Below are 24,598 nucleotides of genomic sequence, written 5' to 3'. Positions count from 1 at the left end.
GTATTTCGAATGTTGTATCTTCTGTTGAGCAGTGATCAGCTTTTATCGAACAGCTGGAACCGAGGTCATTAGGCTAAAGTTCACACTTAAGTGCACAATGATGCGTCGTATGCAGCACTTCAACAAAATTGCACACTGGGGGAGCATTATAAAAACAGATGTTCTTTTTATTAGATTTTACAGCGTAATAGAAGATTATGGAAGTTTACAAAACTGTGTGCATTTTAGTGCAAGCTATTTTGCTGAACAGAAAACTGCCTGAGCTGTGACCGAGCAGCCACAATGCTCTTAAAAACTAATACTCATTGCTTCACTACAATACTGCCAACATGGAGTTTCCATTCAAAGAGTGTCTTGTGCCAAAGGTTTAAAAAACCAAAACTTATTTGGATTGTTGGCAAGTGAAAATGGTTTACATGCGATAACCCACTCTGGCCTACAGTATACTGTTCTGAAATTGTGTGTTTAGTGTTTAATAATGGCACACCTTCTCATTGGTTGACCCTGACATATAAAACACCTGTACAGATCAAAACACAGTGGCCTCCAACAGTGTATGCTGTCCCTAAATACTGATCTTACTCCGTTTCTTAGAAAAAGTCCTTAAAAGACATACAACAGGGTCTGTGATCAGAATAATATAAAGCTGTAATCCTTGCAGGTTTTCAGACCTGGGTGATTTAGTGATACTTGTGATAATTGGGTTGAATTTCAAACTGTCAGGACTATGACTTATAATGAAACCATCTTTTTTTGTACGCTTTCAGGTCTGTCGAAAAAAAAGTTCAAATGTAACAGTTAAACATTTTTCCTCTTTTAAGCAACACAATAATATTTTCAAAAGAAATAACAAAAAAAAAATCATAAATTATAACTTTTAAAAACTTGCTTTATGATCTGTCATCCAGGTTTACAAACTAGATTGTGTGCCATCTATAGAGTACACCCAACATCAAGCACTGTGTAACATCTTCTTTAACCTCAGTGGGGAAATGTTGAGAAAATAAATAAATAAATAGAAATGTGCCTCCAAAATAATCAAAGTGCTGTTTTAGAGTCAACATCTGGCACACTATTAAAACTACTCCAACAACATGTGCACTACTCAGGATAGTTCTGTGTACCAAATTAGGTTTATTATCACACATTTCACAAAGATGCATTTGTGATCTATAAATAAGAAAATGCTTGTATTGTTTTGAATTCTATGGGAGATTGGTAACAGCTTTCATTTGTAAAGAATGAACAGACAGGTAGATATATATACACTAGTGTGTCCCAGTATTCTACAAGAATAGAATGAACCCTTTCTGTACTCAGAAGTCCATATAAAAAGTGTCAAATTGATGCATCTACCCAGAGCTGTCTGGAAGCGAAGCGCAGAGCTGCCTCCTGTCCAGAGGTGGAATGTATTCTGATGAGGCCAAAGCCCCGGCGTAGCGGCTCCAAATTGGTCACGAGTAGATAGTGATGACCTCCCGCCCTCCGCCTCTCACCAGCAGCACTCTCTCCAAGCCTTCAGTCAACACCTCCAGAAACTCCATATCTGAGGTACGAGTGAAGGAAGTAAAACCAAAACAACAAAAGCATGCAAACTCTGAATGTAGACTGCAGCCCATAATGGTAAAGGATACAGTTCTCATCTCCGTCTGTGTTTCGAGGTGGCCCTGGCATGTTGAGCAGCACTACTCGAGCATCGTGGGACCTGTTGACGATTACCTCGTTCAGCTTCACTGCCGTATGCATCCGCCGCACGTTGGACTGATCCCTAGAGGGCGGAGAGTTTGATTTTATTTCAAAGTCGAACAGACGAATACATAAAAGGATAAAAGTCTAAGTGTGACATTAAATGATATAGGTTCCACTGGTTACATTTTACTGGGTAAAGAAGAAGCTGAAGACTTGAATTTGACTCACGGTTTAAGGCTCATGAGTTCTCTGAAGTTCTCGGGTGCATTGTTTCTGTTCCTCCTCTCGGCCTCGCACTTCTCTCTGGTCCATGTCATCTGAACCTTCTCTGGAGGAGCTTCCACCACCTCCTCCTCCTCATCTGAGTATAAGCTGCCCATACGCACCAAGGAGTGTCTGTCCTTCACCAGCTGAGCCTGCAGGTTTCACGGGAATGTTATGAGGTTTGGTTGTCAATATACTGTGTAACGGTTACTTTGCCAACTCAAAGCCATTACCCAAATTCTCCAACAGCAACAATACAGACAAGCAGCAGTTAATATTCCAATTTCTATTATTTATTTATTTTTATCTGTAAATTGCTTATTTTAACAATGAAGCATACCTCTCTTTGTCGTTCTGCACTGGAAAGCCTCATTTGCCTCAACATCTGGGACCTCTGCTCCATCATTAACGTTCGCTCGTAGGTGTACGCTGAGATGTCACTGTCGTGCTGAAAGCCCATTTAAAAAAACATCATGTTAGTGGTTAATGCAAATTAAACATATTTGTCTGTCAACATGGACTTTCTGCTCTTGGTATCTCGTGACGGCAAGCAGTATGTTTTTACGCCCTCGTATTCTGTTAAAACATACAGCTTTGTGTAATCTTGTAGTAAACAACAAACTTGTTTCTTTCAGACTGCTGTGGGACCGTGGACATCTGGTTTTAGATGCAAGTTGTATGACCGAGTCAAAAAGATTCAGAGTTTTGTTTAGCCTCGACATAAAAATGCTTGTACAGGTATAGAGGCACTGTAAGAATTCCCTTTTTAGTAATTGTTTAACAAGAACTCTCACCATCTCCACCACCTCCACCTCGGCCTCTATTCTCAGCTGGTAAAGGAACGTAGCCAGATCTTTCTTCATCTGGATGCTGTTGTCATCCATTTGGGCTACAGTGAAGATGCGCATCCTGCATTTCCTCCAGACCTAAAATACCAAGAAAGTCTTGTGGTTTTGTGTAAAATTGAATACACTTCATCACTTACAGAAAAGTTTCTTAAAACAAGAGCACAACAGCCTTCAAAAGGGAATTCCCAGAATAACTAACAAAGACTTTAAGTGTTTTTAGATAAATAACTTAAAAAATGCTGTACATAAAAATCACATCCATTCTAGAAACAGTCAAATTACAACTTCCAAAGGAAGTATTAGTATATCGCAAAATAGTTTAGTAGTATTAGTATTATCTAAATATTGTAAACAGAAGCCTCAGATGTGTACAGTCAGCACTTTCATCTCACCTTATGCTGTTTGAGCAGGAACGGTAGCAGCATTAACATCCCCCCGTCATGCACAATCCACCACACGTCAATGTTGCCATCTGTGAAGCGTTCATGGTTGCTTGGATAGAAGGACACATTTTTGGGTACCATCAGGGCTAGGTGGGCAGCTGTAGTGCAGCGGACTGTGTCTGGGTAGAGATGAAAACATGCACACATTACATATAACACCCCTACTGCATGAGAGGTAATGCTGTGAGATGAGTATCTCACTGCATGTATTTCCTTTATGACAAGCCAGTTGAAAATTAACTCAGAAAGCATTTGAACATCTAAATATTCAAATGAGCTTTTAGCTTTACTATAATGATGTGTGTGTGTGGCGTAAATGAGCATGTATGCTTTAAAACTACAACATAATTTGGGATGGCAATGAATTACTGACTGGGCTGTGTAACTGTCATGTTTTGTTATTATTGTATTTCATGGAGACTCTTACTGATAAAAGTTTTCCAGGCTCGAGGGTCTTCGCTCTGTCTCCAGCCGTACGGCCAGCCCATCACCACAGTGTTGTGTTTCATCCCTCCCAGACCACAGGATTGGATCAGATGCACGATACCCTCCCGCACCTTAGACGCCACCACGACCTGGCAGAAACCTTTGACCCGCTCAATCTCCATCATATTTTTAATGGCCTGGAAAAGAAAGAAGAAAGGAGAAGATACAAATTTTATACACCATAAATTCATAATAATCTTCAGAAAAGTAAATCAAAAAGTGTCCTCTGATAAAACCTATGATGGTGTACACCTTGATTTGAGCTCATAAAGCCTTGTTTTGCAATAAACAACTGTTCAACAGCTCAGATTAGAATAATACAAGTTTTACCTTCGGTGTCCCCTGGAGAGGACAAGCTCTAATGATAAGTCCTGTTCTGATACATAAGATATGAACTGGCTCAGCACTAAGTGAATTGAGGACGGGGGATTCATTTCTTCAGTTATTGTCACATAAACAAGAAAAACCTTGCTTCATTTGTTTAATTATTTACCAAACGCATCACATAATGAAAAATCTTACAGCACCCGTCCCTAATTTTGTCTGGAATCATGGCTCATTGGCACCACGTTGTACTGCTAACAACAAGCTGTTTGCAACCATGCCCTTTGATTAACTTGACAAATGCTAAAAAAGCAATAATAATAAAGCAATTCCTGCGGAAGAAATGTGACATAAATTTAAAATTCACAATGAAGCATGTCCATGCTCCATTGTGTTTTTCAATTTACAAAGGGTGCTCATTTGTAACAATCAGCTGCAGCACAGTCAGCAGCACAGTACAATAGAGAACAATGCAGTACATCACGCATCCCTTTCCAGTATTTACCTGCTCAGCTGCCTGCATTTCCCCGTAGCTGTCCAGGAAGTTACCCTGGATGACTGAGCCCACGATGGTCAGGCCCTTCCCCGCCTTCAGCTGGGAGGCAAAGGTGAGCAGTCGGGGATATTTTACATGGAGATCCTCATCCAGCTTCAACAGCACCAACAGCTGGGGTCTGGAAAGAGCACAAAATCACACACTGTATGAGACACAAGTTCAGATATGGGTCTTTGCACCCTCTCAGTTACACAGTATGATTACACTGAGATATTATTAATATTCAGTGTAGTGATTGTACTGAAGACAGGGACATGAATGAATGCTGGTCTATCAATTGAAAACTGGTCGCTGTCAGCGGGGAAGGATGATAGATTGGGCTGTACTCATCCATTACACACTTTCGCTGACATCGCTGCTAGAGTTTCATCAAATTTGACTATTGAACCATTTGTCTTCCAGCGATCCCTGATTTAGCCATTTGCAGATTTCTACCTTAAAATTGTCTTCAGTTTTCTTAAGCTTTGAAAGACATCAGGAGTATGTACAGCTATTGTTTCTTTTGCATTTAAATGACCATTTGAGTATGAAATAGATCCAATTTAACAAGAGGTGTTTTAAAAAAAAAAAAAATATCCAAAGTAACCCTCACTTGTGTACCAAGTTTCTCCCAGTTTTAACCAAGACATATTTTGACATGGGCGGCACATTGGTGCAGTGGTTAGCATTGTCGCCTCACAGCAAAAAGGTTCTGGGTTCTGTGTTCGAATCCGGGCCTGGGCCCTTGGGTGTGGAGTTTGCATGTCCTCCCTATGCCTGCGTGGGTTCTCTCCGGGTACTCTGGCTTCCTCCCACCATCCAAAAACATGCGTCTCAGGTTAATTGATGGTTCTACAAATTGCCCTTAGGTGTGAATGAGAGTATGGGTGGTCTTTGTTTCCATCTGTCTCTACGTGTTGGCCCTGTGATGGACTGGCAACCTGTCCAGGGTGTACACTGCCTTTGCCCAATGTGAGCTGGGATAGGCTCCAGCCCCCCGTGACCCTGTTCAGGATAAAGCGGGTATACTGTAGATGATGGATGGATCTTTTGACATATGAATTTACCAGTTCTATGCTTAGTAGGCTGCAGTGTTAACATTTTACCCCTATTAAGACTCCCTTCCATTTTTCATTCTACATCCAAAACTCTTGAGACAAGCTACTGTGTTCGTGTTAGAGGAAGTGCAGCGTCAGTGTTGTAATGTCAGTGTCATGCCAACTTACTGGAACTACCCAGAAAACATGTTGCAAGATAAAAAAAAAAAAAAAAGGGGATCGGAAACTTCTCCCAGAACTTTCTCAAACTGTTACACATATTTTAGAGATGACGCTTGCTCATGTAGTCAATATGCTTAACAGCTGGTCGTAAATGTCACCTAATATTGTTTAAATTCTGTTGGTGCAGTTATACCTCCAGTTCTTGGTGTGTGGGGGCCCGACCTCTAGTCTTAGCAGGGCATAGCGTGCGCCACTGAGGGACAGTCCTCTTATACCGTCTCCCCACTCCTTCTCTGCTCTAAAAGAGAGAAGACCCAAAGACAAGGAAAGACAAATGATCAGGTAATCAGCATCCATAGAGACGCAGTAATCATCACAAAAAAACATTTGAGAATTTACTGGAGTAGGACAGCAACAGCACAAGTAGTGGAAATGCAGATTATACTCTGTACATACCCCTGGTACTCAATGTACTTGTAGATCATACCAGCGATGCCCATGGCCACAATAGCATAGTACCAGGAGGAGATGAACATTAGCGCCAGACACATACTCATGCCAAGGAATGACAGAGCCCTGTGAGTAGGACACATACAATTATGTGTTTACATACCAAGAACAGAGGTGACCTTGAAATGGAAAAACTGGAGAGGGGCCCTTGACTAAAACAAGGCCCCTCGCTCTCACGTGTTAAAAACAAAATGTCCTAGACTGAAAAGGATAAAACAGTTTACAGCTTGTACTGCAAGACAGTGTTACTGAAAAGGACATAGAATAAGTCAAATATATTACAAAAGCATAAATGTACAGCACACTTTTACTCACCAGTGGTAATATCTGAACCTTGGCCTCCAGTTGGGTGTACGTAAAAGAGTCTGTACTGCACAGGCCAAGTTCACAAAGAGATAGCACATCAAGAAGAACCTGTTGAAAAGGGATAAAAAAATATTTAAGTATTTAAATTAGAGAAGGTGAATTCAGGGAAAATCTATATCTGACAGAAATAAATGTGAGAAATTGGATGAAAGAGGATTGACCAGTATGAGCAATACTATACAGTTCCTACCGGAAATCACCATCTTGCGATTCAATAATTAACGCAAATTCAAGCAATATTTGCAGGAGCTTGCAATTTTGCAAAAATATCCATGATTTTTCTGCAAAAAAAGGGGTCTTCAAAAAGTTTTGCTGAAGGTATTGTGACACATACTAAAACTTTCCAAACAAAACAACTCTGAGGTCAAATTTAAGTCGCCAAAAAAAAGAAGAAATCACTAAAAACTCTGCAGGTTACGTTACAATTTTTGAGAAAAGCTGCTGCAAAGTTGAGCATTTTTGATTGCAACAATCACATGAAAGGTGACTACAGTATATATGGCAATGCAGTATATGGCAATGGCATGTGGCATGTATGTGAGCTTACATGGAAAGAATAGGAGCCACCATATCCAGTGAAGCAATAAGGATCCCCAGCTCAGCTATGAGACCAGTCAGCAGCAGTGCCCATGTTGGCTCGCCATTGGTTTTTCCATGACCAAACACCTTAAACAAAACATTCAAAACATGCATTCATCCTTTACATGCAGCAATGCAAATCACTTCTCCTTTGGTACTGTATCAAATTCAAATAAGCTTGCAGGTGAAATGTTACCCAATGCAAATCCTTCCTAACACAACACGCTACATGTTATTTGAGGTGAGGAATGTAAAATGGTTTCAAAACATGTTACATAATCAACATGTGCTTCCCCACCCTAAGGAAAGGGATGATGTTGTCCTTGGCGATAGCCTGTAGAAGACGTGGAGCCCCAGTGAGGGACTGCAGGCCCGCCCCAACAGTAGAGAAGAAGGAGCCGATGACAATGACCCACGGAGAAGGCCAGGCGAGAGTCCCCACCACCAAGTTTTTTCTAACGCCATCCCCAAACCTGCAACAACATGTTAGGTAGGTTAGGTTAGGTAGTTACTTTATTAATCCCCGAGGGGAAATGTTTTCGCTACAGCAGCATACAGAAGCAATAAGATAATAATAGAATAATAGAAAAGCAATAAAATAGCAGTAAATAGCAGTAAAAAAATATAAAATATAAAATGCACAGTATGTACAGTATATACAGTACAGTATATATCTACATATATTATATACAAACAACCAAGAAACACAGTCAACAGTGTTATTGTTATGTGATGGATTTTGCCAGAGGTGAGTTATTGTACAGTCTTATTGTGGTCGGCAGGAATGATCTCCTGTATCTGTCCTTGTGACAGCGGAGTTGACTGAATATGACTTTAATGGCCTCATTGTTAAACTTTACCATTCACATAAAGTATTTTTATATAAGCAGTAAATCCAGTAGGACACAAATGAACTTACTTGTCCCGCAGGACTACTCCTTCAATACAGGACCCAAACAGGACCACAGAACTTAAATCTGTATACAAGAAGTCAAGGAGCTCAATGTGACACAAATGATTACAAATCTGCTTTCTAATCCTCTTTGAAGTGAGAAGATCATGAGTGCGTTGTCACCGAAATTTAGGATACAAACAAGTGAAGTGGTGGTAATCGCTAAGATGGTTCCCACAGGGATGGATTTCTGAGCATCCTTGAGATCACCAGATCTATTGGAGCCTGCCATGATACCTGCAAAGAAAGAGGACAGAAGAGAAAAAAACAATGGAAATGTTAAAAACTGTTAAATAATGCCTCCTAGTGGCTGGGTTGCAGGAAGGTTCAACACGTCTTTATTTTGTTGCATCTGAATACCAATTTCAGCAAACTACTTTCTGAAACTTTCAAAATGAAAACATAAAAAGTAGTAAAAATGATGGTTTCATACTGCAGGAAAAATATGTTGGTCTGAAGGAATTTCACATGTATCACATTCTTAACCGCAGCATATCATCATCTACGTTTTAAGATATTTAAAAGTGAATATAAAGTACAAAAAGTTGGTGTCATAACAGCTGTACATAAACCAGAGTTACCTGCATGATGACACGGTCATACCTGTGGCAGAAGGGAAGAAGATCCCCACCAGTAGTGTGAATGACGTAGCAATGTCTGCCGACACATACATGAAAAAGTTCTCCATGGTACTGTGGGCATCCACTGACTGTAGTCCTGCCTTCTCTAAAATCTCCCCTTTCTGCTGGTAGTCGCTCCACATGTTTTCTAACACACAAAACGGATGTTCAAACACACATTGGATTAACATTAAACTGGTCCATCTGTGAAGCAAGACATTATAAAACACAGTGCAGGTTCAATTTTGTGATTTAAAAACATCTTAAATTATGCAACAACAAAAAAAACCTGATTTTTGAAATGATTAAAAACATTTGTTATAATGTGCTAAATAAAAATGACAAAAACCTTTGTGAGAATTGACCATACATAGCTATAGTAGTACTGTATTCTTTATACACAGTACTGTAAACACATAAACACACAAAATGTTTCAACTCCCAAGTCCCTTTTACCTCTAATAATCCCGCTGCCCAGTCCAGGGATGCCCTGTATCTCTGTCACATTGTTCTGGATAAAGTAGTCATCACACTGAGCACTGCTCATGTTCCCTGGCAGGCAGAACCGGTCCCACAGCTGACTGGGCACAGTGATGTTGCCCTGTATCACAGTCTTAGCACACACGTCAAAGCGATCTCTCACCAAAGTCCTGTTGCCCAACATGCAGATGCTACAGCAACAACAGGGACAAAAGTTGTAAGTATTACTTTGTTAATTATCATTATTTACTACACTAATATCATCATAATCATCATCATCATATCCATCTTCTTTATTATTATAAACAACTGTTGGTTCCACACATATTAGTCACTTAGTGTTATTCAATGATCTGCGACCTCAAAAGAAGCTACTTGACTGAAAAATCCAAGTATTTGGTTGCAGATGACAGAAAGAATTATAGAAATATGTGAAACAAAGCAACCCGAAACCAAAATAAAAATACAGGAAAAGGCTTTGTATATATGATATTTCTAAATTAGCACTCACTAGGCTCATAAAACACAAAATATATATGAAGGTTCCCACTACATCTTGTTCAGAGACATGTTTATTTTATCAAGACTTACGTGAATTCAGGTGGATGAGTCACGGACTTGATTGCCCCGGCATAGATGGAGACAATTGAGATAATGACGCATGCCAGGAAAAGGGAGGCCAACTTGTTGACATATTTTACTCCTACAAAAACCACCACTGCCATCAGGCTGAGGCACAAAGAGCCGTAGACTCGCATGTTGTTCAGCATTGCACTGTCACTCCCATGGGGCTCTGTGGGATGGAAGATGGCCGCCTGTGGGACCAGATATTTCTAACGAAGCAAACATCATAACAGGGCGGTTAGTGCATAGACAATCTATGTAAAACTCATGCAGTGGTGAGAAAAAAAACTTGTTTAGGAATCTTATTTTAGCATACGAATGCAAGCTGGGATGTAACATTTTAACAAACTGACCAGGAAGATTTCGATGGCCCCCAGTATGTACATGGCAGAAGCAAAGGTGGTGCCCAAGTAGAAGCACAGCCCCACAGCTCCTCCAAACTCAGGGCCAAGGGAGCGCGATATCATGAAGTATGCCCCTCCAGCTACAAAAGACAAAAATAAAGTGTTACACACAGAAAGCCATGGGAAATCTCACAATGTTTTTTACTACGCACAGACACGACACTAGATTCTGCTGACCTCAAGTGGAGGAACATGTAATGAAAGATTTCCCTTATGCACCTCAGAGCAGTCAGAGAGTTTTACAGTAAATTGAACAGTGACAGAGCTTCAAGTATTACCTGGTACGACACCGTTAGTAGCAATGGCACTCATAGATATGGCTGTCAGCATCGTCTGTGGGAGAAAGATGAATATATAGAGTTAACATGGAGATGGATACAGACAAAATGGCAGCTTGTGGGTGTAATGTCAATATCCGCTGGTCAAACTGATAGCTGAAACAGACCTCATCTAACAGAATATAATCCCACACATTTAGTACGTGGAGCCTGGAAGTTACTGTACTAAGTGTACAACATTTGTCATGTAAGATGATGAAGGCATCATTAGCTTCTTCGCCTTCAATAATTGCTGCTGTTAATGTAACCATGTGGATTCAATTGACTAATTTAGCAGTAAAAAGTCTGCTCATGTTCCACATTAGTGGTGGAAGCAACCCAGTTTTAATAGTGTGTGTATCTGTTTAGTGTGTGCATGCATACTAACACATGAGCAGCACATGAGAACGATGAGGAGGGACTGTACGATGCCGGCCATCCCAACGATCCACGTCAGCCGGAGGAAAAGAATGACACCAAAGATGTTCTGGAGACACGGTAAGTAGACTCCCATCAGAGTGCCCATGTTGGGAGACTGAGAGAGGAAAAGAAGGAGGGAAGGGCAAAATAGAGAGGGGAGAGTATTGAGCATGACATTTCAGGGAACAAGTGTATTGATCAGTGGTATTGATTGATGTGCTTTTTAAAGGTCATTCAATCATGTTATCAGCTCTTTGCATGTATCCAGGTCTTACATGGGCAGATTAACTGCAGAGTGTTCAAAGGCATAAGCGATCAATCAACAAGCCTTAATAACTTGGATAGAGAGGCCGAGAGAGAGCCAGCAGTGGAGTGTAATGTTTCCCGACCTCAAAACACTGAGTGTACAAATTATAAAAAAACAGCGAGGCATCGTGTTCCCTCGCTCTTGCCTGACTGCTGACCTTGGGGGTCTTCCTGCGTGAGGCCTCGGCGCTCTCCTCCTCTTCATGCTCCTTGGCTCCCTGGGTGATGTTGGTGTAGTTGACCAAGCGGCTGAGCAGAGAGGAAACTTTCGGCCGAATATCCAGCTCCTCCTAGAAGAGCAGAGGTTGATTTCACCAGATTGGTTTGAGTTGATCATCTCACGGAAATATTAGAAGGTAAAAAAAAAAGAAAAAGTGACCTCGAACAATGCCAGATTCCTGTCGTAGAAGTCATTCTTCTTGCAAGCGGCATCGGCGCTGTTGAGAAAGGGGCTGTCTTCTTTATGATTCCCATGTCCTATTAGAGAGAGGAAGAAAACACTTACAGTTAGCAATAAAAACTAAGTTGTTTTCCAGAAAACTAACAATCTAGTTGAAACCAAACCAACACATTTTCTTGACAATAAATATGACAAACATTGCTCTCAATAATGGGAACAATTTGTTGTTTCACTATGACATGATTTCCATGAAGGTTTGTGAAGCCTTGAACAATACCTGCATCACCCTCCATCTTAAAAAAAAAAAAAAAAAAAGATGCTTCATTACTGTGATCAACTACATGTTGACTTTCATTTACAGTACAAAACATCCAGCGGATCCAATGATGATTAACATAAGAAAAGAAGAAACTAGGTGAAAGCATCGAAATCTCTTAAAGACACTATAATAATCGATTTTACTACTACTACTACTACTACTACTACTACTATAATCCAGTCAGACTGTTTGGAATTAAAATGTATAATACAAAGTTTAAGACTGGTAACACTGTTTCCCCCCAAAAAAAATTGTTAAATTAATATAAACATGATTGTTCGGCTCAAAGAGTCACAAATACATCTACAATCACTTTGGTTTGTTGCTAATGTAAAATAGACAGCATTGAGTTTTATGTGTCTGATTACAAGGTGTCAATAAAGATTAACAGTTAGTGGCAGATATACAATACAAAAAACAAAAAAAACATTGATGTTTGTTTTTTTTTATCTTTGTATTTAAAAAAAACAAAACACTGATTTTTTTAAAAATTTTGCATTAAAGATGAAACAAGATCACTTGTTGGAAAGAAGCTATTTGTAACTATTTCTCAATTTGAAATACAAAGATAATTTCATTTGACCAAATGTTTTCAAAGATTGTGAAAGGTCTGCCATTATAGCAATAAAATCTCCATTGGGTAAAACTAATGCCAGCACTGTTGCCTGTATGGTAATTATAAAAAAAACAATACAAAATCCTTTTTTATTTTCAAGGCAACCCTTTCAGCTTGTGACTGTCACAGTAAATTTGAATTGAAACATCAACAATCTCCCTGTAGCAGTACATTTTAGAAACACAGTTCATGCAGTGAAAGGCCACAAACAGCGCCGAACGACAGAACAAAGTCCAGGTGATAAACAGGCATGTAATTAGATTTCACTCTCATTAATTTTTGCTTTTGAAAAAAAGAATCAAACAGAGATGAGCACAGCGCCTGGGGCAGTTATTGCACGCAAAATACCACACACACACACATTCAAACTCACACTCAGGCATGCACACACCTCATTACCTAAAAAATAACCTAACCTTGGATTATTAGAGCATGTAAACTTTGACAGTGGCATCTCAAAGCCCAAATTAATGCTGCAACAAAAACTCAGCCAACTTACAAGTGGGCATCATAGAGAAAATAATTCTCAGCTGTGTAGAGAACATCAGTTCTGTTGTAAGTGAGTTGACTGAACTTCAGTGGTAGTCTTCACTCACCTGTGTTATGTGTCCCACTGCTGCTAATATCACTGTGAGTGAGCATAGTTACTCCTTGTGTGCAGTCTGTAACGGAGCGCTGTGTGCTCCAGCTTGGGGAACAGTCGATTACTATCCGGGACACCCGGTCACCCAGGGTGAACACTCATTCAGGGGCCTGATCTAACACAGTGCTCGGTGAAGGGGTGTGTGTGTGTGTGTGTGTGTGTGTGTGTGTGTGTGTGTGTGTGTGTGTGTGTGTGTGTGTGTGGTGCGGTGCGGTGTGTTGTGGGTAGAGAGGTGGGGAGTGGATAAAACTGTGGTAATTCACTGACTCACACACACACTCACACAGACAGACACACACATCTTCAGAAGAGAATATAAAGGGCCCGAGTTGAGTTGAGTTGAGTTGAAGGTATCTCAATGAGGCGCGGCATTACATCATCTCTATTCTTAAACTGTGCTAATCATCTGTGTGGATATATCTGGATGCATAATCAAATAAACTCTCTTTCAAGCCAAAGCTTATCTGTGTACGCTATCACCAAAAAGGCTGATTTAAATCCTTAACTTTTCTCTTTGCAGATGAAAAACAGGTGATTAATGGAAGCATGAAGGACAAATAACTTAAATTCCTCCTGCTGGAGGGAAGATATGATTGGGAAGAGATGAGTTCAAAACTATCTCAATACTGTCCTCTAGTGTTGTATTGATGTAACAATATTTGAAAACAACAATGGAGATATGTCCTTCTGTGGGTAAAACACAGGCACTGATTAATATGAATTAAAGAGTCTGCGTTAAGTGAGATTATGTTCAAATGCTTCCTGACGGGAACTGCTACTCAATCAATGGTGCCCCCAAAACATCGTGCTCTACATGATTATTACCCCTCATGCTAAGAGCTAAAATAGTTAAGCTTCCAGCTCATTTCTTTTTTGGATAGTCACATAAAAGTCACTTAACAATGGGCTGAGGAGGCAGTGGGGGTCTCCTGTTAATAACCCCACATTAAATGTCTAATTTAAAAGATTAAAGATTAACTAGCTTGTTATGAAGGCACAGGCAAGTCATGCTGTGAGCAGCGAACAGCAGAGGTTTACAGCGACGGGTACTGACATGTCAACGGTGCCCCAAACAAAAACAGCTCACTACAACTACAGACAGAAGATCAAAGACTGACACTTTTGCAGAAGTGTGCATCTAAAGAAAGAACTTCATTGGGGGAATATTTGACTTCAACTTTCCACAAATTTTACTGGTACCAGTATAACAAGCATTTAAGATGTGAAGAAGTCTATTTTTAACATAACTTTTGATCATTTTATGGCAGAAAAAAAAATAACAGTGTAGTGTGTTCATTACTTTGTTTTTGTGGAAACCTCGGAACACCCAGTTTGGAGTATTTGAGCTATTTATGATCGCAATAATGGACTGACAATGGCAACAGCTTTTATGTAAAGCAAAGGCTTCCAAGACAAGAAATAAGGTTTACAAATACCGTTAGCTCCAGTCAAACCTAACACACATAATGCCAAGCAAATGTTGTGAAAGACTGACAGAGTTTTAGCATTTCATTATGTAACTAAGAAAGATCATAGGTCATCAAGTCTTTTTAAAGTTTAAAGTACACGACATCTTAAGAAAATTCAAACTTTTGCAGAGCAAACTTACAAAGACCGAATCAATATGATGTTATAGGTCTGATAAAACTCCCAGAAATTGGTTCCTGCAAAACACCTTCCAGACTTTACTTTCTTTTCGAGACGGTAAAAGTTTTTCCTGTGATGTATTTGATATCTTCAAAACTGCTGATGTCCAAGCAAGGAAAAAAACGACAACTTTACAGTAATGTGTCTGCACTTTTTAAAGCGGATTAGACATGGAAAACAATATTGGTGTCCGTTAGCCTATTAGGTTTTTTAAAAAGCCTCTTTGCCAAACTTCCTGTTTAATAAACATTTAAGACTTAACACTGAGAGGCAGGAAGTCATGCAGCTTAGTCCATGCGACATGGAGTTAGTTGGCAAGAATGTTTTGCTGATTAAAGGTCTTTAGAGGTCTGGTCAATATGATACAACTGTTGCATGGCAGCAGCTCAAAATATGAGAAGGTAAACTTGTTTTCTTTTGTCCATTGTATTCAGCTCTTCACATGTCTCTGGGCCTGTAAACTGCTTCTCCCCACTCTCATCTTACAACGGTCTGCACTCTAACAGTTTTCCTTGCCAGCTGCATGGGGCAAAATACTGACTGAGCAACGAACCCTGACAAACTCTGACATGTCTTAGTTGAGTAGAGTTAAGTAGAAACTAGTCCATCTGCAATGAAACAATCTAAAACCCTATTTCCTCATGTGTTACTCATAAGCAGGAGTTGGGGAAGTACACAAGCTAAAGACAGTAACCAGGCTAACATTATGTTACTGAATGGTCACGGTGCATCACAGTGGATGCAGGACGCAACAATGTAAAGTATGGTATTCACCATAAATGCAAACAATAGCATATATATATAATAATAATAACAATAATAATAATAATAATAATAATAATAATAATAATATACATATATAAATGAGGTGCAGGTGAATTTAGGGTAAGCTACAGATTTCCTAAGGTTCATCAATGATTCCATTGTACGGACAGCTCCCTAAACTTCCCACAAAGCATTAAAAAAAAAAAATCCAGTAAGTGTCTTTTTCTGACTTTGCATTAAACTTTATAGGCCTCTGCAGTATGTTTCAGTAAATACTGTCATGTTGGTTGAGGAAAACCAGCCATCAGATAAGCACATTTTCTAAATTCATATTGCCAGGCAATGCAAGTTATAAAATACAACTTACATTTTAGTTTTCCAAAACCTAATCCTAGCTTTTCATGGCCTGCGGCAAGAAACAATGTAATTCTGTCCAAGCAACAGGTTGACGTTCGCTGTAATGGCTGTGTTTCGTGTGGAGTATAAAATCTGAGGAGAGCAGAGGAACGCTAACCTGCTGAGCCTTACAGCAAAACATATTAGCTTTGATCTGCGCTAATGATGAGAAAAGGATGGCAGATCAGTCTGATTCCCTCGGGGGGTAAAGGTGGGCGTGAACCGGGTGCATCGTGCAACACACTTCCAAAAAGACACAAATGAACTAAATGGGGCTGTCAGTGTGTGTAGAATGAATGGATATACAAACCTGCAGTAAAGTGTGGCCAGTGCAGGAGGAAATGTGTGTGTGTGTGTGTGTGTGTGTGTGTGTGTGTGTGTGTGTGTGTGGTCTTTGCAAAATAGATTCAGTCATATAATGAAGTTTAAGGTATATTTGCTATAGAGACAGTTCATACTTATGTTTGCTTTGCGTGGCTGCTGATCTACACGTAGTCTGCTATATGTTAGCATCATAAACAGCATGCTCCAATGGAGGAAAACACCAAGACACTGTGTTTGTTTCTCAGTAAGTTCAGTACCTAACCAATTGGTACTTGGAGTTCTTTTTAAAAAAAAACCTAAATGGTGCTATATCAAAGGGCCAGTTGGTCCCTGTCATGTTCACAGAGCAGGTTGGGAGGACAGTGACTCTATTTCTTAGAGTGCACTATCACAACCTGATATAGTGAGGGAAAGTTAATAATAAGCACACATAAAACAAAATCCTCATAAAGTACAAAGAAAGTATTCACAGATGTATGCTGGTTTTATTCTGCTGTGGCCCTTTCAACTATCAACTCAGGTTTTGGGATCCTCTGGTTCCTTTATGGGTAATGGAAACTTAAAAACATGTCTATAAAGTAATCTGTTAATTTTATATCTCATTGTTCTCCTACTTTTATGCTTGTATGTCTGATATAAAACTCAAGAAGGACAGAATACTAGATATTACAGGTACCGGCATTAGAAAAAGCAATAAAGAGGCCCCCCTCTTGCCTCTGTGCTCGCAGTCATCCTCCAAAAATTCTCTGAGCATCAGTGTCAACAAACCTTGTGTCTGGCTGCAGAATTTGGAAAAAAATTTAAATTACCCGAAGTTACTAGCAATCGTGCAATCTTTTATGTATTTTGTTTTTTGTCCAATGTCTGACAATCTTAAAGTGATAAAGCAGTGAGAAATAATGAGGTTTCACATGGTTCACATGCACCATAAACTCAAGAAAAACAGAGCATGTGTGCATTTATCATGAGACTAAACCATTCATGTTTTTTTGTGTTTTCCACTGATCTCTGTTTCGGCAATGAAAAAGACCCCGGTACACCCAGGACACACTCATTCACTCACAATCGTTCCCTCCAGGGCATGATCCTCAAGAAGAGGTGGAGACACACACTGGAAAAAAAAAAAAAAACCAGTGTCTGAGCTACATGCCCTGTTGTCACTTTGATGTGAATGAGCAGATAGAACAAATATGGCTCATGATTGGATTGCATGACAGTTGCATCTTTGGAAATTATGTGTGACAAATAATTTAATTAAAACATGATCTTCTTTATCATCTGCGGTGATCTTTAAAGAGTATTACACAGACTTAAACTTAGAGTTGTTAAAAGTTGTCCTTGTGTGTGTGTGTGTCTAACTTTGTTCTAACTCTGTCATCAGTTCCACATTTCTTCTCCATAGAAGTATGTTTATCTATCATTGCCTATCTGAATGGCATACCAGACAGCATGACAGGAATGGTCACCCTGTTCTCCAGAATTTAACAGTCAACACATGGCAGCATTTTCCAAATCCACCAGTCATTACATAAGCTCCCCGGGACCTGTCCAGTGTGACAGTTTGTCAGTCTCTGGTCACATCAGCTCCCTTTAAAGGAGGAGAACCTGCTGCACTTTACCCCAAAAACACTGTGTAGAGTTTGCACTAACCATTATGTTTACAGTGGATCAAATGACTGGGTGTACTGTATAAAGTTGCAGAAAGCATTAGAGCGTCGTTTATCTCGTAACTTTAGTTTCATGGCCTGCAGCTATTTGGTTCACGTTTACTGCTCTTATCAAGTTTTTCCCCCCAGCCACAGCAAGCAGCGGTTTGTAGGTATAAAGCTCTGATAAACCCACAGTGAGCTACCTGCCCAGCAGTACCGGAGGGCACACAGACTAGTTGGTACAAATGGTGAAGCATTAAGAGCTTCTCTCTCAAGTTGAAAATATTAAACTTACATTCGTCAGTTGGCCAAAAACCAGGTTCCACGTGGTTCTCCATGTCCTCTGGGTGGTTTAATAATCCTGCTATCGTGTAACAACTTGATAGTTTAGTTTCCCTTCCCTGTCTAAATCAAGCCTTTGAAATACTTCCGGCAAAAATGCATAGGCTTTTGTTTTTTTAAAACGCCTAAACAATTTTGTCATCTGTCGGTTTGTGCAGCGTCGATGACGTCATGACGTTTCGTGCGTACACCACGAAACGGGTGGAGAGAGGCGGAAGTCGAAATGCGCGGAAAGTTTGGCGGACGGACGGTGGCGGAAGATTTGAATCATTCATATGAACAGTCGGTTAAGAATGGGACACTTTAGTCGGAACCACTGCTGCTCCGACTAAAGTGTCGGTCGCTGTTTTGTGATTTCATTTTGTGATTATTGTAAGGTATCAGAAAGTGTGAACTGCAGCAGGGCCAAAGAGACCAGGAGGAAAGAGTACACTGGAGAGTGGTAATAAGGGTCAACAAGATACTTGGTCGGCTTCCCGATAGGAACAGGACTGCTGAGGAGAGTTCATGGACTGTGCAGGAGAATTCCTCACACAGGACGCTGCGGGAGTTAACTAACTACGGAAAATTGAAGTAAGTAGTGCAACATTAATCAAGGCCAAGGGGCAGGCCACGTGGTCTGGCGGCAATGCGTGCCCGCGCAGGTCAACCGCAACACGGAGTGCGACACATTCACAATTTCTGCAAGATTAAGGTAAGCAGTGAACTGAGGCAAAATGATATCTGTTTGTGTGTGCGTGTTTTTTTAAGCCAGTTTAGCCGAAGTCACAGGTGTAAATTGGATATTGAACCTCATTATTTGACTTTTTTTGTGCACAGGTGTTTCAGTTTAGTTGTTGCCCTCTTAATTAACTGGTGACTTTTGCTGAATTGTTGCTCTTAATGATGTCAGCTACTGAAAACACAAACGGGACAACTCGGTGCAAATGCTGCGTTCAAATGGAAGTCGTGAGCTTCAGGTTACAATGTGGGACATCGTGGATGCTTGGCGTTGAAGTGGTTAAGTCAGAAAACAGGAGTCTTGAGGCCACGACTCCCTTTGAACACGGCAAAAGTAACACATTCAAACTCCAACACAGCTGAATAGTAGGCTGTTTAAATCCTTAGTATGGAGCTAAGTTCCTGTTGTTGTTATCATTGTTGTTATTATTATTATTATAATTAATAAGCATGGATATAAATGACCATATCCATGTTTGTGAGAAGTAAGAGCTCTTTGGTGATTACACAGTAATCATTGTTATACGTTTGTATGAAATATAAATTGTGAAGTCTATATATGTTTTAATTTGATTGAAAATGTATTTATTATGTCAATGGTAGCTGCAGAACCTCCATTTGGGATGGGATGCTTTTGTTGAATCTCTACGTGCCTTTCGAAAGGGCACAGACGCAGCTGTTAAGGAGAGAAGTGTTTCTTGCTCACTTTTTTTGCCCTAGATTTCCCAGGCTATCGGTACACTTTAACCCAATACAGACATTTCATCTTTTGTTGCCTTCCCTCATGTACTGTGCGCACAATGAAATTATTTTAACCAGCTATGGGCAACATCCTAAAATGCTGTGTCCACTGAGTGCAAGTTTAAAATATTCATTCTCTGCTTTTTGCATTATCAAGCACCAGCATGCTAGTAAGAAGAGCAAGAGCAACCTCTTTCCTCTCTTAAATGTGAACGCTATTTGAGGGTCCGAGGTACTTCAATACAGTTACCGCAATGTTGGTCCTGTCCTGTGCTGAGAGCTGAATTCACAGTCTGAAACAGACTCTCCACTGTGTCACATCCTTCATGCTGCGTACGTCACCGTGTGGCTGATGTATACAGCATGCAACACTTCCACGCACACCACTCCCATGATCTTCTTTCATGAGATAAACAAACACCCTTAAATACTGACGCACACATTGAGATTAACCACAATCAATTCAACATGTATCATTGGGTGACCATAAATATAATTAATAAACGGGTAAAAATGTATCTCGGCTATAAAGGCAGCAGAATTAGCGGTCACTCTTGAAAACATGCTCTGGAGAGAGTCATGGGAAATATATATCAAATCATGTAATTGATCTTGTCAATGAAACTGGTCTAATATCTATTTTTTTCTCTTGCCAGTCTTCTGCTCCACACTCCAGTCCAGTAGGTAGCAGTAATGCACCTTGAAGTTGGTCTGCCAGCCGAAGCTAGAGTCTCACGTGCAGGTCACCCGCGGCACCCGAGTGTGGAGGCAACGAGGGAATGACACATTCACAGTTTCTGCAAGATCAAGGTAAGCAATGAACTGCTGTCATTCTTGAAGCAATCGAATGAGTGTTTGAAATGTAGGCTAGTTTAACTTCAGGCCCGGGACATACATGGGGTCAATAAAGTGTATCGTGTTGTATACAGCCTGTGTGTGGCGGTCACAGGAACGTCTTGATTTTCATTTTCAGCCATCTCTGAGACGTGTGTCATCAGTAGAATAAATGAGATGCCTGTTTTTTTTTAGTTTTTTTTTTAATGCCTAACATGATGCAAAAAAGATAGAGCTGGCGTCGCAGCAGACACACTGGCGGTGTGGACGCGAGCGAGCCGCAGCAGTATAGTAAGTTAGCAGCCACGGAGTGCAAGTTCAAAATATACACATATAAGCTGCTTTTTTTTTTTTAAATATATATATATATATATATATATATACATATATATATATATATATACCATGCAGCAGTAATAAAGTAAGAAGAGAAAGAAAGAGAACGAAAAACTTTCCTCTCCGAAATGTGAATGCTATTTCAGGGTCTGGAGTACTTCACTATTATAATGACTGCAATGTTGGTCCTGTCCTGTGCTGGGAGCTGAGTTCACAGTCTGAAACAGACTCTCCAGTGTGTCACATCCTTCATGCTGCGTACGTCACCGTGTGGCTGATGTATACAGCATGCAACACATCCAAGCACACCACTCCCATAATGAAATCATCCAGTACATGCACCCACTTTTACCACACTGTACTTTTCCACCCATTTTTTTTTTTTCTCTGGCAAAACACATCTGTATGGAAAACTAAAGACAGAGAAACATTGAATACGTATGTGCCTAAAATGACTTCACATGTCTTGTTTAACAAAACACATTTCTCTTTCAGTTAATGCGTAAATATAAGTAAGTCATATACAGTCATTTAGGATTGACCTTAAAATGATCCTAAATTTGTGCCCATATGTGTAAAAGACAAAACAATTGACATAAAAATGTAGTCGACTACATTGGCTTGAGTAGTTATTAAAGTTTAGTTTGAAACTTAATGGGAACACACTGTGTCCTGTTCCATCGTATCATTCATCACAGTTTGAGGTCCTTTTTCTCTTCCTTCTTCTCAGCATGTCCAGCATATAGCTATGCTTGTGCCTGTCAACTATTTTCCGTGGTTGTTGTTGCTCTCGTACTTCAGGAAGCTCTCCTCGGCTGGATTAGAAAGCATTATGACAGCAGGAAGACGAAGTGAAACGGCAAGAGGCTTGCGGGAAACTCGCCCTCAAAAACTTGAGGGTTATTTCAGGACATCTGCCTTTTCTCCTCCATCATCAGAAGCATTTGTAGGGGCATGGTACAAAGTTCTGCTCAGACAACATTGAAGGCCACTATTTTGTATTCTATATGAACTTGCATTTCTACTGTTCAAGAATGTCATCTGGCTCTGATGGACGACTTCCATGTTTTCCAAAAATACACTGGCCGGCAGCTGCGTCAATATGTGCCGAGATATCCTTGTGACGCTTCAAATGAGCCTTTAGCTAACTGAAGCCTGGATCGTCTCATCTGCACGGTGTTGTTTTCTTGCAAATGAAGCCGCTCGCATCTGCACTCATATATATGCACAAACACACCGGCCATTCACTCGCTGGAAGCTCTGCTAGATGAGACTTCAGCAATGAACTCTGATCCTCTCTGATGATATTCAGGAGCAGAAGTACTGAATCAGCTGAACGGTATGTTAAGCTTCTATCAATGATGACCAGTCAGTGTGTGGGATTGTGCCTCATCAGGCCTCTGGGCCCTTTATACTTTGTCAGTGCTTTATTTTAGGACCACGCCCATGCCTGTATCTCTCATTAAAAAAAAACAAAAAACTTTGTTCCCCAGTTGGCTCTCTCTCTGCCCACACAAACCGGCACTGCTGTCATATAATCCTACCCAGCGGCTACAAACTTCTCGCTCCTCTCTTTGTCTTCTCCCTGTCCCCCTCTCTGTTCTGTCAGAGACAGGCCCCACTCTTTCTGTGTTGATACAGTGGAGAAACAAGAAGTGAGTGACAGCGAGAGACATGCTGAGGCATAGGAGCGAGTAGGGAGAAATCTGCTCCTGTGTTGTTGAGCAGCCAATCTCTGTGAAAAGAAATCCTTCCCTGGCACAAAGGGAGCGCTCCATCTTTTGTGCAGGGAAGCACTTGAGGCCTTTTCTTATTGCGGCGGTACCAGCCCCACTCGGACAACCTTACCCCCCCCCCCCCCCCTTGTGTCTTTCCCACCAAGGTTCGCACCCTTTTTTTATTGTTTTCCCTTTGTTACTCATCTGTCCCTCAGTTTATGTTAAAGCTCTTACCCAGCGAGGAAAAAAATACATCTTCAAAATGAAAAAAAAAAAGAGCTGTTTCTCCAACTTTAACTTAAGTGAGCTGTCAGAAACAGACCTGCCTGCTTTGTGACCCTGGAGAATTGCCATGGTAACCATTCAACCAGCTGTTCAGAGGGCTCTCAAGACAAAAAAAAAAATCTCACCCATGCTGTGTGGGGTCTAACTCATGAATTATCACTTTTAAGTCACACTGTTTCAACAGTAAAACTCTCAAATAAGTCTGCATGTGTCCAAGCTGAGAGATAAGTAAAAGTTGTGAGACTTACCATCAGAGCTGACAGTGTCTTCATGATCAGGGTAGTCCTGTCCAGTATCCCGGTAATCAACCCAGTTAATCCCCTCTAGGCTGTCATAGTTAGACTGAGCTTGATCCTTCACCGGTACCACTGTGAAGTGAGGCATGTTTTCATCCCTCTCTGCGTCTCTGGCTAGCTGTTAGCCAGCTTCAGTTTAACTCCCACTAATGGCAACTACATTCCACTACACTGTGCTCACTTCCTCTGGAGGTTATTATCATACTCCCCGCCCATAGGCCCTCCCCTCCTGTTTTTTTTTTTTTTTTTTTTTTTTTTTTTTGTCTGTGTGAACCAAAAGGGTAAGGAGAAAAGAGATGAGTTTGGAAAGACACTCGCACCCCCTCCCATAGAAGAAGGAATGACCTGCTGGGCTTGGGTCTTATTGAAGAGTTAGATGCAGAGTGTGTGAGTGTAGTGTGACCCCTTTCTGCTGTTAGTGGGTCGCAATGACAGCTAACAGAGTGGCCCTTGTCTGCTCAAGGTTCACACAGGCATTTCTCTGTGTACGCAGGCCTTTCCCAAACACACACACACACACACACACACACACACACACACACACACACACACACACACACACACACACACACACACAGACAGCGACGTGGCAGTCTGGAAAATAATCAATGGTGAAGTGGAAGCTCAAGGGGGGAAAGAGTGAGGAGACGGGAGAGAGAAGAGTGTCAGATTAAGAGATCAACTAAAAATGATTCCATCCCTCCACTTTAAACAGCTGAGCAGTTTGAGCCTTTGGACCCAGGTCATTTCAGCATGTGAGGGTAGCTCGTCCGAATGACAATAATTGCATGTTAAGTGTAATATATTAGGAACTGTGATTGTCTGCAGCTGTTGAAGCTTCGAGGAAAGGCTGGAACATCAGTGAGAGAGGGTGAAATGTACCCTCCCCTTTCCAAGAATAATGTAGTGTACACTATAAAAAAGCAACTGATCAAAGACAGTCAAGAAAGGCTGTTATTAGAGAGCCTATTTAAGACGGTTTCAGATCTTGCTGCTGCTCTGTTTGGGCCGCAGAGGGTGTGTGAACTGTTTGTTTTTTACTTCTATGCCTTTTACTTTGTTTCAGAAACAACCATTTTCCATTTGATGAAAAAATACTGCAAAAGAGCTGAAGTGTAATTCAGTCACTAGGTTGATGTGCAGGAGGGACAATTACATTTACATATTGTTTTCCAGGGGG

General features: G+C 40.6%; 1 protein-coding gene across 2 annotated transcripts; it reads right to left on the bottom strand.

Moving 5' to 3' along the window:
* Positions 1-146: 146 nt before the first annotated feature.
* On the bottom strand, positions 147-23,591 carry slc12a4 (solute carrier family 12 member 4). Of its 2 annotated transcripts, none has more exons than XM_069173539.1 (24): positions 23,371-23,591; positions 11,767-11,864; positions 11,546-11,677; positions 11,050-11,196; positions 10,623-10,677; positions 10,294-10,424; positions 9,908-10,149; positions 9,293-9,507; positions 8,820-8,984; positions 8,355-8,453; positions 8,184-8,241; positions 7,563-7,737; positions 7,233-7,351; positions 6,635-6,733; positions 6,266-6,385; positions 6,003-6,107; positions 4,560-4,728; positions 3,672-3,867; positions 3,194-3,363; positions 2,748-2,879; positions 2,294-2,401; positions 1,918-2,105; positions 1,635-1,768; positions 147-1,546 (listed from the first exon to the last, which is right to left on the bottom strand). In XM_069173539.1, the coding sequence occupies exons 1-24, from the start codon at positions 23,504-23,506 to the stop codon at positions 1,455-1,457; spliced, it is 3,285 nt and encodes a 1,094-aa protein (XP_069029640.1). In that variant the 5' UTR covers positions 23,507-23,591; the 3' UTR covers positions 147-1,454. The 2 variants fall into 2 exon arrangements, with proteins under 2 accessions (XP_069029640.1, XP_069029641.1); XM_069173540.1 differs by lacking the exon at positions 23,371-23,591 and adding an exon at positions 13,319-13,403.
* Positions 23,592-24,598: the final 1,007 nt, after the last annotated feature.

Source organism: Embiotoca jacksoni, unplaced genomic scaffold (genome assembly GCF_022577435.1).
Source record: "Embiotoca jacksoni isolate LCO1_2020_lvr unplaced genomic scaffold, fEmbJac1.0.p SCAF_6, whole genome shotgun sequence".
Lineage (NCBI taxonomy): Eukaryota > Metazoa > Chordata > Actinopteri > Embiotocidae > Embiotoca > Embiotoca jacksoni.
This window is presented reverse-complemented; position numbering and strand designations above follow the sequence as displayed.